Source organism: Pinus tabuliformis, chromosome Q (assembly GCF_031772625.1).
Source record: "Pinus tabuliformis cultivar Carrire ecotype Pingquan chromosome Q, CPIR1, whole genome shotgun sequence".
Taxonomy (NCBI): domain Eukaryota; kingdom Viridiplantae; phylum Streptophyta; class Pinopsida; order Pinales; family Pinaceae; genus Pinus; species Pinus tabuliformis.
Genome location: NC_142296.1, coordinates 1,231,025,374 through 1,231,043,221, shown reverse-complemented (window position 1 = coordinate 1,231,043,221; position 17,848 = coordinate 1,231,025,374). Strand labels below are relative to the sequence as shown.

The following is a 17,848-nucleotide window of genomic DNA, read 5'->3' as shown; positions in this document are numbered from 1 at the left end:
GGAGATCCGTGACCAACTAACTTCCATAGAGGCCACGCCGAATGAGAAATTGATGGTGAGGACCGCACTCAACACAGTTTCCAAGGATTGGGATGTATTTGTCCAGAGCATACTGCGCAGGACGAGTCTTCCAGACTGGGAAGAACTGTGGGTGGCTCCTCGTCAAGAAGAGATCAAACAGCGGACCAAGGCGGGGAGTAGCGGCAAAGGGGTCAAAATCAAGAAGGAGGAAGAAGAGGATGAGACTCTAGTATCTGCGGGAAAGCAAGAGAAGAGGAAGAAGAAGGACCTCTCCAAGGTCAAGTGCTTCCATTGTGGGGAACTGGGTCATTTTGCGAACCAGTGTCCTAGGAAGAAGAGTAAGGGAGAGGCTTCGAACTCGAAGGCAGCGCCTGCAAAGGCGGAGAAAGAAGTCGAGGAGGAGGAAGATTGTGCCATGAGTGCTCATGTGCCACTTGAGAAGAAGTGGGGAGACATCGAGCTGTAGTCAGGAGGACTACAGGCGATGAGGGGCAGGATCCCCAACCTCTTCGATTATACCTTGCTATGGGAGCCCCAAAGAGGAGTAGCAAGATTGGCGGATGTCAGTAGAGACAGATGCAGATGGAACGCAGAGAGTGCTACAGTACAAGAGTCCCGGGATAGCATGAGGCTAGCATGTTGCAATAGTGCGAGAGGCACGGGAGTGTTGCACCAGTGCATGATGGCATAGAGAGGTGTGCAACAGTGCGAGATGCAAGGAGTTGTTGCAGCAGCGCAGAGGTCAGTAGAGGGAGCACTTGTTAGCAGCAAAGGGAGCTTCAGCATCAGGAGTGTTTCTAGTCTAACAGGGATGTTAGAGTTGGCTGGATCAGTTACTTACTTTTCAGTAAATGAGTTGCAATGCAATAGCAGTATGCAGTAGCACGATGCAGCATGATGAGAGGGGATGCAGTGCAGATGCAGTGCTAAGAGGATGGACCAGCAGTAGCACGGATGTAGAGGGAGCTGTTGTACGGATGCAGCAGTGGCAGTGGCAGTGGCAGTGGCAGGGCCATGGGCAGCAGTACAGGATGCAGCAGTGCAGAGGATGTTGGGTGGGGAGGCCTAGCATCAGCACAGGGACCAGTGCCAAATGATCGGGGTAATGCTCAATGTGGAGTATTACTAGAGCACAGTCCTTGCTAAGAGGGAGTGTTGATTGGGGTAGCATCAAATGTGCTCTAGCCATGAAAATTGGTGGAGGGGCTAAAGCACATGAGATATCCAAGACCCATAAATGGTTTGGACAAATTGTACCCGATTTGGGAGATATTAAAATAATTAATATTTTAATGGAGTTCCTAAGTCTAAACTTAGGAAAAATAAAATATTAATAGGTATTAATATAAAACTGGGTTAGAAGGTTCCAAAAGTCACGAATCAAGCCAAATCTAATCTTAGCCATTGATTAGAGATTTAATCTCAGCCATTGAAGGACCAACGAGAAAAGTATAAGAGGAGGCTTGAGGGTTAGTTGGAGAACACACCAAAGTGATCAGTCATTCACTTTGCTAGAGCGGGTTTTCTAAGCAAAGTTGAATCAGTGATCAGTAGCGAGGGGCAGTGAGTATGAGGCAAAGAGGCAGAGACGATACTGACAGACCAGCGCAGAAGCAGAGACAGCCAAAGCAGCAGGCAGTCTAGGTACACAGAGCCCAGCAGAGGCAGCGCAAAGCCTAGAGAGACTACGTCATCCACGCAGACGGCAGAGGGAGTGACGTAGAACCCTCCAGAGGTTGCGTAGTGCCCCAGAGGGCTAATGCAGAGGGTCCTAGGGCTGACGCGTGTCAGCAGAGGGCTGACACAGTGGCCAAAAGGACGAGCATTGTGTTTCAATTGTGCCGAAGAGGGTTTCGTGGGACAAGTTTTCTGAATACCTGTTTCCAGATATAGAGGTATTGCTGCCGTATATTTTTCTCTGTCGGGTGAGCCAGTTTAGGTACCCAGTTGCACTCTGATAAACTGCATAATAATATAACCCTCTGACTAGCTGCACCGGTTTTCCTGCATTGGGTTTTTCTGGGGAAATTGGTCCAAAAATAATGGTGTCACTTGTGTGCTTGTTCTCTTTCAATTGATGATCTGTAGATGTTAATACTGTACTTGTGTTTATTTTCAGTATTTACATGGTAAATAACCTGTTAAGTAATTAAACAAGTAGGAAGAAATAAACCAGATAGTACAGGTAGAATTTCTAACGGGTTAAACTTAGAAATTCCAACAATTAGCCCTTTACTTTCCCTTCATCTCTTCCTCGCTGTCCCTTCTTCTTTTATCCGAACTTGACATCTGAATTTGATACTCTTTTGCTGTTACTGTGACCTGGAACTCACAGGGATCCAAATTCCCTTACCAATTACTGAACTGTGGCCTTCACCGAATCACTGAAATGGTTGTGTATCACTGGTAACCCGAACTTCTTCTTTAGTCACAGTCATCCGAAAATTTCAGAGGAGAACTTCTGAAATTCTGCTTCTGAGGAATAGGCCGAGGTGCCTATTTATAGTTGTTGGTGCAAATTTATAAGCCGACATGATACTTCAAATAGGTGTCTTCTTGAGTGAGCCGACATGAGATATTATTTCATCCTGCAGGCCGACAGAGGAAGAGGACTGTATGCTTGTCGTTGGAGGGCTATTTGCTAGGTTACATTTGACATATCTTTATACATGACATTGACTCTTTGAAAAATCCTAAGGCTCTCAATTAGAGCCATCTAAAATAAACCTCTTGCTCATGAAACACATGAAGCAAGGTATTACAAAAATAATTTTATTCTCTTCATTTCATCATTTACAAAGATAATAATTACAGGTCATTATGAAGACCGAACCTAGTTACATTTTACAACATATTTCTGGGCAGAGTTGACCAAATTTCTGTGGAGGTTCAAGAGGGCAAAATTCGGTCTGTTTCTGGGCAGTTTGACCAGGTTTGACCTGGTGCTAGAATTGTGGTCAGTTTGACTTAGTTTCACTCGGAAAAATCAGATTGCACATTCATTGAATTAAGCAATTTCTCCTAAGAAAAGATTGCTGGGTTTTTCCCTAGTTAGGGTTTTCCCAGGGTAAAATTGTCTTTGTGTTTGGCTGCCTCTTTATGTTCCTACTCTCATTATTGCATTACTTTTGAGATTTTCTATTTATAATTGCTTAACGATGTAGATGGCATAAGACAACTTGCATAAGAAATCACTGTGAAGTAATTATCAGATTAGAAGATCAGATTTCTCTTGAAAAATCAACATTAGGAAGTTTTTTTGCAGAGTTTCGAATGATTTTTCGATTTTCTTTTGCAAATCTTCAATTTTTTATATTTTTCTGTCACGGGGAACTTGCAACAACCCTCGAAACTCATCTCCCTGTCCCCTCAGTCCCCCTGTCCCAGAGTGTTCGGATTAGATAGATATATATATACATGCACACATTAGGATGTTTAAGTGCATAGAGGGGATTGAGGTTCTTCCCTCCCCACCTCTCACGTGGTAGGACAACTCCTCTTGTCACTACTTAACAAAGGGTTACAAGTCCCTACTATATTTTCTCCAACCTTTCTTTTAGTCGTAACAAGAGAGTTCCATATTGGAAATATAATACAACCACAGGAATAGTCAAAACAAGAGAGTTCCATATTGGAAATATAATACAACCACAGGAATAGTCAAAACAAGAGAGTTCCATATTGAAAATATAATACAACCACAGGAATTGGGAAGGACACACAAAAATGACTATATTGTGGGATAGTTTCCCTCTTAAATTAATAGATTAACATAAAATATATGCAAGGGCATGAGTTAGTCACCTTCTCACATTTCATGATCCCAAATATCAATAACAAAGCTACTTGGAATAATCATTCAGATGCTTACAGACATCCGTCCATTGCTTGCTACTAGTTCTTCCTACTTTTGATTCAGAACTTTAATCAATGCAGTGCCATCTACAGTGTCTAATATACTTTTACGTAACCAGCATAGAGATTCCAGAAAAAAATTATGCAGTTAATTAGGCAATTCACCAGATCAAGACTTGTTCCAGAACATACCACAAGGCGCAAGGCATGAGTGTCATCATCTCTGTCAATAAGAGCCAAAAGAACAATATCTGTTGGCAACAGCTCATGAGTCCACATCAAGAAAGCCAAACTAGCACTGGCCTTTAAAAGTAGATCCTGATATTAGTTTAGAAAAGAAATAATCAACATCAAATAGCCTTGGAAACTGAAAGATGAGTTGACCTTGCAATCATATAAAAGTTCACAAATGTTTCCCATACAAATGCCAAAAAGTAAAAATTACTGAACCTTGAGCTTAATAATGAATTTGCATTATATATAATAAAAGAGTGCACCTTTACATAAAATATCACCTGTAAGAGATGGCCATGTTTTAGTTGCAGTTGAATATGGTGGAGGAGGACATCCACCATGGTATATATGTTAGACGTAACTTCCTCTGGGGAGAGTTCCTTCAAAACTCGCCCCTGCATGTCAAAGGTACAATTAAATTACTTTTTCATGGCCTCCTTAACTTATTATATGTATCAATTACAAAATGACTATCTCAAATGCCATGCTGACAAGAAGATACAAAAATCAAATCAAAGCAATGGTTGATCAAGTTACAAGATTTGCACTGTTGATGCCCTCGGGGTGACCATCCATCAGCATCCAAGCCCCAGCACAAAGATATTGCCGGTGCTGAGGAAAGCTATGGTTGATGTATGTCACTACATATGCAGGTTCATCAGAAAGAGAGAGCAGTTGTCTACACTGGTTTAAAACCGTTGCCTCTGTCTGCCAAAATGACACCACAATTTAAAACCCAATGTTAAGAAATTGAGTGGATGCTGCAACTCATTGCTGCTTTCTAGATTCACATGAAAAGAACTTTAATCTACAATTATTACTGCTTATGATGATCTAGGCAAGGATACAGAATTCATGGGATTATCCCATATTTTAACATGCGAGCTATACAATCCACCATATTGGATTTGTAGATTACTTAGTTTTCATGGCTCAATTTTCTCCAAGTATATAATGCAGACTTAGCCATCTACTACACTAACAGGGAAAAAAATAATGATACCCTTATTATATAAGACAATTGCAAAATTCCAACTTGCATCAAAGGTGGGAAAGGTTATAACTTGTAAATCTCATTATACAACCTACAGAAAATTAGGCCCCTCAAGCTTATGCCACTTATGTGAAATTCCCAGTGGAACATAAGGAGACTCCTGCAAATATGCTACAAAACAAGAATGACATGAAAGAGAGAAATATTTCATTGAGGAATTAGCTGAAGATACGCAAGGATGAGCCAAATGGCCACTACAAAATAACATAAAACTATTTCATATGATCAAGACATATACCTACAGTAAACAATAACCAATGTAAATAATATTCATTCATAATAATGTATTATTATATAAAAAAAGAACAACATTTATCCATAAAAGGTCCATGGATTTTTCAAAATAAGATGTGACAAGATAGAATAACAAACAATCAGTTTATATGTCATTTGTTATTAAGTTTCTTATAGTACAAGAAAATTCCTAAGTTACATGGTATGGGGAAACAAAAACATGTATCTGAAATGGGAACGCGCTAGAAATGTGACCCCCAAAAAATCAGGAAATGGGTAAACATGCTATATATACCTAAGTTACATGGTATGGGGAAACAAAAACATGTATCTGAAATGGGAACGCGCTAGAAATGTGACCCGCAAAAAATCAGGAAATGTGTAAACATGCTATATATATATTCAAAATTCATACTGAAACTTTGAAATAAAGAATTAAGTTTTAACATTATAATTTAGAATAAAGATACAAATTCATGAATAAATGAGGCAAGGGCCATGGCCCAAGAAAATCATGCTACAACAAATACCTACATATCATCGAAATCATTGTCTATATTGGGATCCTCACCATCAATATCACCCTTAAGCTTCAAAATTCATACTGAAACTTTGAAAGAAAGCATTTAAGTTTTAACATTATAATTTAGAATAAAGATACAAATTCATGAATAAATGAGGCAAGGGCCATGGCCCAAGAAAATCATGCTACAACAAATACCTACATATCATCGAAATCATTGTCTATATTGGGATCCTCACCATCAATATCACCCTTAAGCAACAAAATAAGAGAGAAAAAGTTTAACATGTCAAATCCAGATTTTGTTTGAGTGACGGGTACATTTTTACTAGGATCATGATAGAGGAGTTCAACAATCAATGCCACTAACATCAAGCTACATAGATGGTTTGTAGCACTTGATAAAATGCTAGTTCCATACCCTCATACATTAGACAATCCAAAGGAAGCATTGCAATCCCCCCAATCCTAAAATCCTAAAAATTGTTAAAGTCTGCTGGCTTTTGAGTGGATATGAAATTCTACTTTCTCCATATGACATCCAATGAGGTTGGAACCACTCTCAAAAAATCTTGAAATGGTAATGTTAAAAATTTAAGTAAAATAAGTAGGGCCCAAGGCTGAAAATTAGGGTGCCCCATCAATAAATCATTATTTTTTTAAATAATTTAGGTTTGGCCCAAAATACTTCAAATTGGGATCACCTTAAAATATCTAACCAAACCAAGTCCCGTAAAGGTGTTCCCTACCTTTGTAGGAGTGGCCAAGCAGTAAATGCTATTAGGTGCTTCCAACACCCAAGAAGAGATGGCATTTCTAAGGTTAACACTTCAATTAGTAGGTGTCAGTGTAAGTGAGTGGTAATGAAGGGGAAAGACTTCATGGCCAAGTGCCATGGATAGGGGACTGGCTAATGGGAGTCCACATCTTGAGTGTATAGATGTAAAGGAAGAAGCAATCATGGATGCATGAGTTACCCTGCTCAAACTGCTTTTTCCACCCATCTGTTGTTTTTCTTAAGAGAAATTGATCTTCTAGTCTGATAATTACTTTCCAATGATTTCTTAATCAAGTCATCTTATGTCACATATATCATTAAGCAATTATACATACAAAATCTCAACAGTAATGCAATAGAAACAATAGAGATCGCAATAGAATAGCCCTGCACAGTAGACACCAAGAGTTTACCCTATGAAAAACCTAACCAGGGAATAACCCAGGGATCTTTACTTGGGAGAAATTATTCAATTCAACAAAGTACAATCTGATTTTTCCAATCACACTTGATAAAACAAACAACAAAAACCAAAACAGGTCAAACATGTTCAGACAAGTCGAAATTCAGCCTTGCTACACCTACCCAAAAGTCAATCAAACTAACTAGAACTATGACCCACACATGCGAGGTCAAAGCCAGTCAAATGTTGGTTAAACTCGGTTGCACAAAGACTTCCTCTTCCTCAGAAATCTCGGCCTCTTCCTTAATCTTCTTTGCACGTGTGAGAGAGAGAATGTTTTGTTGTTTAGTGAGCAAATGAGGAGATTTAATGCCCTTTTATAGTGATTTAGGGTTTCCCAAGTGGTGTAACTACGTTGGGTTGACTCGTACTTTTGGAGGCAAATTTAAATTTAAAATTTCTCCTTTCAAATTCTCTTTTAGTGCCAACTTGGGTAGTTAGGGAATACCTCTAGAAACTAGCCAAAAATCAACACTCCTTTTTAGCTAGGGAGGTATTCACCTTGACTTCCTGAGATTTCCACTTTGTTGAAAAATCTCCCCATCCCAAGAAAAGATTGAATGAGCTTGCTATGTTAATATATCCATCCAGTTCATGTTCCATTCCAGAACTATGTGGAAAGCATCCTGCGTCAACATCATATAAAGAATCTAGTCACCCACTAGCAAAATACCCTTTGGCAACATGGTCAAGTACAAGCTAACCAGGGTAAAACAAAACTAGTCTTGGGTCACCAACCAACCAAGTCATCACTTGGAACAAGGTCAATTCTCCCTGACCAATGGTGAAACCCTGGGCCTATTTATCATTCCCTCATGTCGTGACATTATACTTGAATGGTAAAAATACTTGCCTAATGCTATGAGGCATTCACTCTACACACTAGCCAAGTAACCCTTGGCAATATGGGAACCTTCTAACAGAGGGAGCACTCTGGGCCTTCATGCTCTCTGGGCCAATCTCCCTAGCCACATTACATGCCACCCGGTCAATACCCTTAACCTAGGGAGAATATTTTCCCTTGATGCTACAACATCAACACTCCCTCAACAAGGGAGGCATTCTCAACCACTCGAAGCTTGTCCTTAAAGTATAAAAACTTCATCCTAGGCAAAGGCTTTGTGAGAATGTCAACAACCTACTCATCCGTAGAAATGTATTGGAACCTCACTGCTCCCTTATGTACCATGTCTTGAATGTAATGGTACTTGATCTGAATGTGCTTCAACATATCATGGAAAACTGGATTTTTCAAAAGCTTCACCCAACTTTGATTGTCAAAATGTATCATGATCGTCTCCAAGACCTAATCAAACAATCCTACGAGTAGGTTGTGAAGCCACATTGCTTCACAACTCACCAAACTAGCTACAATATACTCAACCTCTGCAGTGTTGAGTCTGACAGATGTTTGCTTCCTGTTCATCTAGGATATCATAGCAGAACCCAAACTGGAGCAACATCCTGATGTGCTCTTCCTGTCTTCGACACTACTTGCCCAATCGAACTCTCATTATCCCTGCAATTGTAATTCAGTATTTGAGACATATCTCAAACCATAACTGATTGTACCACACAAATATCTCAACACATGCTTTGTCGCAATCAAATGTACATGTCTCAATTCCACTAAGAACTGGCTCAGAGTGATCACTGCAAAGAAAATATTAGGTTTGGTCTTAATCGGATACATCAAGGATCCAATGAACCAATAGTATATAGAGGGATCCACCAAATCTAAATCAGAGTCTCTCAACTTCTTCAAATTGGACACCACAGGAGTGTCCATGGACTTGCAGTCCATCATCCCAAATCTTTGAAGGATCAAAATAATATACTTCCCTTGACCAACGAAGGTCTCACGCAACTTTTTCCATACTTCTAATCCCAAGCAGTAATGCATCAAACCTAGATCGTTCATCTTAAACTCAGAGGTCAACTCCCTCTTATACTGATCATCAAGAATTTTTTCTCCTGTCAAAAACAAGTTATCAACATATAACAACAAGATTACAGGCTCACTTGTAACAACCTTGTAGTAAAGATTGGGATCGACATCATGCTTGGTGAAACCAAGACTCGACATGTATCCATCAATCCGAGAATACCATGCCCTAAGTGCTGGCTTGAGTCCATACAAAGCCTTTTTCAATCTGGCAACTGGAGCAAATGTCTCTTTATAGTCCTCTCCCTCTTTCTAGGAGAACCCTCTTGCCATGAATCTCACTTTGTACTTCTCTATGTTGCCATCTATTGCATGCTTGATCTTGTAGATCCACTTGGAAGTCACCACTGAATTCCCTTCAAGTCTCGACACAATTTCCCACACATCATTCTTCATGATGGACTAATATACCTCCATCATGCCATCCTTCCAAACCAGGGTTGCGCGGGAGCACCCCCCTCCCCAAGCCTGCTCCTGAAACGCGCTTTGCTCGAGAGCGACTCAAGAGCAAACTTCAGGAGCGCACTCCTGTGGAAAAAAATCGCTCCCAGGTTTTTCGAGAGAGACCAAGGGAGTCGTCGCTCCTTGAGTGATTTTTTGAAGGCGGGAGCAGTCGCTCCTGACTGCTCTTACCTTCAAAAAATCGCTCCCCATGGTCGAATTGGGCGGTGGCGTTGCGGGAAAGGGAGGGAGGGGAAGGGCCAAAAGAAATAAAAGGCCCTCCTCCCCTCCCATAATTCACCATTTGCACATTGAGAGAGCAAGAGAGGGCTTTTGGAATTAGGGATTGAGTTGAGGAGGAAGATTAAGAGAAAGATTGAGAGGATTGCTTAGGATCTTAGGGAGCTTGGGATTGAAGGCCAAAGAGGTAGGATCTTGACTCTAATCTAGCATTTGTATCTTTTATATGTTCATTGTTAAATGAAAATTTTCTCTTCTCTCTTTCCCATTCCCATTCCTCCATTTTATTGCAAGCAAGAAACTATAACTCCACCAAAGTTCAAAGAATCAAAACTTCAAACATCATGGCTATATGGCTTGGCATTCTCTTGATGTTGGTTCCTTTTTTTTGTTATTATGGTGTTGGAGAGTAGAAGGATGATTGATCATGATGAAGATAATGAAGTGTGTAGTGATGGATTTGAAACCCCTAGAGAGGAGGAGTACCTTGTTGAGGAGGAAGAGGAGAGTGGAGATGAGGGCACAAAAACGAAAGCAAACCAAACCTCATTGTGGAAATATGTTTCTAGGCCTAAAGCAGGGAAAGGGGGTGGAACCACTAAATTTACATGCCTCCTTTGCAAAAAGCAATTACACAGGTTCATACACCCATGTCTAAAAGCACCTATGTGGGACAATGCCATGGGATGGAGGTAAACAAATAGGAATCAAAACTTGTGTAAGTGTGGCAAAACATCAAAGATCCAAATACACAAGGGAAGAGGAGGAAGCTCAACATAAATCTAAAAGATCAAAGGGTGATTTTGAACATGATAGCCCACAATCACATAGGCAAAGAACTCCATCAGTATCCTCCCATGGAAGTGGATATGGAGGCATAGGAACAAACATCCCTTTAAGGCATAGAACCCTATCAGATTTTCTTGATGGAGGGTGTAGGAATGATGTGGATTCAAAAAAAAATCGGTTTCTCTATGCATGTGGAATGCCATTCAGTGTTCTTCACTCACCTTATTGGCATGAAATGGTTTTTGCTATTAATAATGCCCCCAAAGGATACAAGAGCTATGGGTATGACAGGGCTAGAACCGTGGGACATGATCATGAAAAAGCAAAAATAGCACATGCTTTGGTTCAAATGACAAGTTCTTGGAATGAGCATGGGGTATCCATTGTATCTAATGGATGGACAAATGTAAAAGGAAAGCCATTGATAAGTGTTCTTGTTGTGTCTAAAGGTGGTGCAATCTTCCTTTCAGCATATGATTACTCAGAAAAGTTCAAGACCGCCATCAACATTGCAGAACCATTACTTCAAACAATTGAATGTATTGGCCCATAGAATGTCATCCAAATCATCACTAATAATGCTTCTAATTGTAAGGAAGCAGGAGCAATTATTGAGGATACATACCCCAACATATTTTGGTCTAGGTGTTTGGTTCACACAATGAACCTTTTGATGCATGATATTATTAAGAACAAAAACCCTCAATACAAATGGATTGGTGATTTGTACAAAAGAGGCAAAAAAACGATAAAATTTATTACAAATCATAGCAATACCCATGGGCTTTTCCGCAGTCACTCAAGTTTGGAGCTATTGAAGATTGCGAAGATTAGATTTACTAGTTATTACTAGATTGGCAAAAAAAGTGCTCTCACGGGTTGTAAATACTTCTTCTGCAGAGAGGTGTTGGAGCACCTACAGCTTCATCCATAATCTGAGAAGAAACAGACTCGATGAAAACCGGGTAGAAAGCTTGGTTTATGTGCACTACAACTTGAGGTTGTTGACTCATTATTGTGAGGATATATCATATAAAACTTGGGACAACAACCTAAAGGAAGATAATTTGGAGGATGGTAGAAGAATTGCAAACAAAACTTCAGATGATGATACGAAGCAACACCAACCATGCCACCCCCACCATCCAGTAGTAGTGCTAGAGTCCCAACATCTTTGCCTTCGTTGCCGCCACCTCCATCTACACCCTCACGTGGAGGGCATGTAGATTTTGGTTCTGGTCGTCCAACTATGCAGGAGGAGACTCCCAGTAGTAGTAGACCACCATGACCTTCTCAGAAATTAGACATTTCTCGTGGCGGCAAGAGGAAGCAATAGATAATAGATTTACTTGTCTTTTCTAGTTTCTAGTAGTTTTTATAATTGTTGACTCTTTCATATTTATTATGATATTTTTTGTAAACAATATATGACAGTTTAAGTTTGAAGTTTGAAGTTGGCAATTATAACTCATTGGTAATGAATTATGAATATGATGCTTTGTGAAAGTTGAAAGTTGAAACATTTCATTTCATGTTAGATATTTTTTGTTATAGTTTGGTTACTTGGTAATGGTAATGGTTAAAAGTACAACTTTAGTGATCAATGATGATAAATGTTATATATTGAGATTTGAAAGCTTGAAACTTTAAGATTGATGAATCATGACTCAATATGTTGTATGTTACTAACTTGTGGATGTGGTTGATGAAGATTATAACTTCTAGATGATTGATGTTATATGGTCCAATCCATGTTTTTATGTTTTTTATATCTAATTCATCATTCTACATGCTTTTGTTGACATATATGCGCCAAAATATATAAAAATATATATCATATAAAAATCCGCTCTCAATTCGCTCCCAAACCAGCAGTGCTTGAAAATGTTGCTCCCCGCTCCCAACTAACCTTGTTCCAAATACCTGGTTGTCTACTCCCTCTAAACTAGGAGCTCTTCTGGTCATCTTGCATAGTTCTAGATGTTTGTACAATTTCTCCCTCTCAAACATGAATCACTCTTGTTGAATTTATGCTCGATCCTAGGAGAATCCTCATGCCACAAACTTTGTTTTGTTCTTCTCGATGCTTCCATCTACTGCCAGAGCCTTGCTAGCCTTCACAATGTACCTACAAACCTCATTAGGATGCCATGGAAAAACAATTATAACCAAGCAAAAAGATACAAAGACAAGAAGTTGACCAATAAAGTAATAATCAAGGAAGAAAGATATGAAGCACTTATGTTTTGATCTAAGGATTTTAGGGAATTGTCAACTCCCTCTTCATCCTTGGCTTCTAGTAGAAATCCTTGAAATCCATTTGCAATCTCATTAACCTAGAAATGTTCATCCTCCTCCTCATCAGCTATTAATGCATGTTACTTTCCTTTCCTTCCTTGCATGAATTGTATGAGCTAGGGTTTCTTCATTCAACGGATTCATCGATTTTTAACACTCTAGGTCTAGCTCTAGGGTTTTATCCACAAACCCTAGGGCTTTCTAAATCATAACCTTCAATTCTTTTCTAGGGTTTACAAACCCTAAGTCTACCAGCTCTTCCAAGAAGGGCTCATACTTTAGCACAAGTGTTATGAATTTTCTTGCTTTATATGAGAGAGCCTTTCTCCTCAGCTCCCTCTGGCTCTGGAGTAACTTTCTTGAATCAAATCAACTTGATCATATCTCAAATGCTTGAAAAACTTTGCCATATACCAATTTGTTCTGGCAAGACCCTAGCAACATATCTCAGCCAATACAATTTTAACTTCAACAGCATATACAAGGCATCTTCTATCAAATACCTCATTAACTCACAAGGAAGGTTCATTTCAGTGCCCTATATACATAGTTGCTTACAAACTTCATAATAGATGCTTTACAACAAACGGCGGTCTCCACCACCAACTCATTGGCCTTTCCACAGTCTGAGGAACCTTGGATTTGTTCCATAATCTTTTGAGGCCTCTCGGCCCCCACTTCTAGGCCTACATCCTAGTCTGTCCATACCCTGAGGCCTTTCAGCCTTCTTGATTATAGGTCTGAGGCCTTTCTACCCTGAACTAGGGCTACAGAACTCGAACTAGTGCTTACGTCCTCCTTTCAATCACAACAGGACTCAAATGAGGGCTTCAAACCTCCTTTCAATCACAAACATAGTTCGAACTAGGGATTCAACCCTCCTTTCAATCTCAAACAGAACCTCATCAAGATGATCTTTGAAATGTATGATTGGTATTTGAAATGATAAGGGCTAATGCTAGTTGTGCGAAAACAAGCCCTAGTAGAATACCTTGAAAAAAGTTGGTTTCAAACTTTCCCAATCTTGGCTCCTTCAGGATACTTCAATGGCTGCTCTTTCAAGTAGGCTTCGATCCAATGTTGATTTTCTTAAGAGAAATTGAGCTTCTAATCTCATAATTACTTTCCAATGATTTCTTAATCAAGTCATCATATGTCACATATATCATTAAGCAATTATACATACAAAATCTCAACAGTGATGCAAAAGAAACAGTAGAGATCACAATAGCATAACCATGCACAGTATACACCAAGAATTTACCCTGGGAAAAACCTAACTAGGGAAGCACCCAACAATCATTTCTTAGGAGAAATTGTTCAATTCAACAAAAGTGAAATCTGATTTTTCTAGTCAAACTTGGTCAAACAAACCATAGAAACCATGTTAAATTATGGTATGTTCTATGCTTAGAGCAGTTTACTTATTTTTCTTCTTATTATCCACAGAGTAGCAATCACATATATACATTAAGTAAAGTGCAGATAGAACATTAAATGATCAACAGAAAACAAGCCAAGACAAGAGACACAAGATGTGGCGGCTAGCCAGGGACAAACCCCAATGCGAGGAAACCCTTTGATCAAATCTTCTTTTATCTTCAATAGTTCAGCAGAGAGAAATAATACAAAATCTGAATTTTGTAATTTTATATCAGCAGCAGCAAACCCTAGATCAGCAAAGTCAAACTTGGTCAAACTAGTTGAAATTGACCTCTAAAATACTTGGCCAATTTCTGGTCAACTTGTCCTCGAACAGCTTGAAGAAACAGCCCTATAACAGCCCCAAAAGTCCAGTGAATTTGCAGATTTCTGAAGTCAACTTGCAGCCCTAAACTAGGGCATTCAATACCAGTCAAACCAGAGGTCAGATCACCTCGATTTTTGTGCCAAAAATTGCGGCCTGCCTAGGAGAGGCAACCACACCCAATCTGCACTTCAGGAAGGTCAACGCTTGGTCAATGTTGGTCAAAGAGATGACCTACTACCCTAGCGTCCTTCTTTCTGCATCTTCCTTGCCCTAGGATGTCTTCCTTTCAGCCACACATGTGAGAGAGAGAGAGGCTCCTTTTAAGCGTAGGAGAGAGAGAGAGAAGATGAGTGAATTGAATTGTCCAAATGAGGAGAATGCTCCTTGTATTTATATGCAAATGTTGAGGTTGAATAGACATGACTGTTGGTCTGAGCCTACATAAGTTTGCTGGCCGACCTTGACAATTTGTCCATAACCAAAATAAATTCATATCTCCATAAATACTTATCGAAATCGGATGATCTTTAGATCAATCCTACACCTCTTGATGAGAGGAATCTAGGAAAAATATCAAAAGCCATAAATAAGGTGATCCACATGGAGTTTGGCCCTAGTTGCCAATTTTAACACTCCTTCTCAACTAGGGAGAACTTCATCTGCAATCCGTCAGACTGTCATTGCTATCGATCCATCAAATGCATTGTCCTGTACAACTTGACCCCACTCTACTATGCTCTACTCGAACTATGAAGAAGAAGAAATGATCGAGGATGTATCATACCATCCTCCATTGACCCGAAGTCAGTCTCAGAGTGCGAAACACTCTCACTGATCCCATATCAGTGTCATTCATCCCAGATCAATGGAGGTCATCCTAGCATAGGGAGTACGGTAGATACAGCGATGCGTCCATCGATAATACTACTATGGTCCCTATCCTCATTTCCCTGCTCATTGATCAAATGAGAGGTACTTCCCATGAGTCCCAGACTGCATGGGTAGGATGCCTCGATAGGAGAACTAATCATCCTGTCCACAGGAGACCGAATCATCCTGTCCAGTGGATGCCACGGAGAACTAATCATCCTGGCCTACAGGAGAACTAATCATCCTTCTCCACAGTCGCCACGGAGAATGAATCATCCTGGCCCACAGGAGAACTAATCATCCTATTCCAGAGTCGCCACGGAGAACGAATCATCCTGGCCCACAGGAGAACTAATCATCCTGTTCCACAATCGCCACGGGGTGTCACGGGGGAAGGTTGAACCTTTACCATGTACATAGTGCACCACCAGGGGATGGTGAGTCGCCCTGTGGTCACATGTCACTCCAAGAAGTACCCCGCGCCCCCCTGGAGCTCGCAGAGCTCAATACATCATACTCGACCCTCATAAGAGGGTCTATGAACGACACCAAATCGTTCTCGGAAAGTCAGGAATTTGACCTTTCCTAGGGGCTTTGTCAAAATGTCAGCGACCAGTTCATCTGTACCGATATGTTGGAGCCTTATTGCTCCTGGCTGCACCATATCTCGAATATAGTGGTACCTGATATCGATATGCTTGGAGCAATCATGAAATACAGGATTCTCTGATAAACAGATCCCGCTCCAGTTGTCACACAGAATCATGGTGGTATCCAATGTAAATCCAAACAGCTCACTGAAGAGCTTTCGCAACCAGACAGCCTCACAAGAGGCCATGCTAGCAGCAATGTACTCTACCTCAGCGGTACTCAAAGCCACTGACTTCTGCTTCCTGCTCATCCAGGATATCGAGGCAGATCCCAAAGAGAAACAGCACCCGGAAGTGCTCTTTCGATCCACCACACTACTTGCCCAATCAGCATCAGTATACCCAAGTAGTCTCACATCTCCGGCAGTGTATCTCAACCCATGAGTGATTGTGCCACGAAGATATCTCAACAGATTCTTGGCACCAATCCAATGTGAGTGGTGAGGCTCAACCATATGTTGACTCAATGTGTTGACTGCAAAGCATATATCCGAATGGGAGTTCACCAAGAACATTAATGCTCTGATGAGTTGATGATACTCGGTAGCATTTCGTAAAATAGGTCCAACAGCACTACTGCTTAACTTCTTGAAGTCAAGCTCCATCGGGGTAGTTACGGGCTTGCAGTCCACCATGCCGAATCTCTCCAATACCTTCACCACGTATTTTCCTTGAGATAGGAAAACCTCCCCTAATTTCTACCAGACTTCCAGTCCTAGGAAATAGTGCATAAGTCCTAGGTCTTTCATCTCGAACTCAAAAGCCAACTCCCTCTTACATTCGTGAATGAGAGGGTCTGCACCTGTTAGAAAGAGGTCGTCAACATATAGCACCAGTCTGAGAGGCTTGTCATCTATAACCTTAAAGTAAAGGTTAGGGTCGGCTTCACTCCTAGTGAATCCCAGCTTCATCAAGTAGCTATCGATCCTCTCATACCATGCTCGAGGTGCTTGCTTTAGCCCATAGCAAGCCTTCTTCAACCTGCACACATGAGATTCTCGATCATAAATCTCAAATCCTTCAGGTTGCTCCACATAGACCTCTTCTTTGATCGAACCATGTAAGAACGCAGTCTTAACATCCATCTGATGTAGGCTCCATCCTTGCGAAGCAGCAAGGGCTATGATCGAGCAAATGGTGGTATATCGGGCAACAGGTGCAAATATCTCGTCATAGACTATATCTTCCTTCTCGGAGAAGCCACGAGCGACAAAACGAGCCTTATACTTTTCCGCACTTCCATCAACTGCATGCTTTATCTTGTAAAGCCATTTTGAAGTGACAACTGCTTTGTCCTGGGGTCTGGGAACCACATCCCAAACATCATTTTTCATAATGGACTCATATTCCTCGGTTATAGCATCCTTCCATACTTGATGTTTGACGGCATCTATGAATGACGAAGGCTCATTTTGGATGATCGTGCTCATGATGGTCAAGTATCCCTGATACCTGTTCGGCTTCTTACTTTCACTAAAGGTTCCTGGGGGTGCAATGTGTCCTTCAGCATCATCAAGTGTCCCCATAAGCCATAAAGGCCTCTTCCTAAAAGAGGAAGGCTCTGGCGGAGGAGGATCAATAGGATCCGTAGGTTCTTCCACATTGGGCATCCTCTCATCTTTTTCCTCCGGTTCCCCGGTGTCAACTTCTTTAGATCCCCTTAAAGTAGGAAGATTGTCTACCTTGCTAAGAGCCATATCTTC

General features: G+C 40.6%; 1 protein-coding gene across 1 annotated transcript in view; it reads right to left on the bottom strand.

Annotated features, from left to right (window-relative positions):
* LOC149224256 (mediator of RNA polymerase II transcription subunit) overlaps positions 1–17,848 on the bottom strand; it is a 428,548-nt gene that overhangs the window by 180,388 nt on the left and 230,312 nt on the right. The window contains 3 exon segments of the mRNA XM_089386058.1: positions 4,069–4,194; positions 4,392–4,505; positions 4,648–4,818. Of these exon segments, the coding sequence (XP_089242184.1) occupies positions 4,069–4,194; positions 4,392–4,505; positions 4,648–4,818 (411 nt within the window).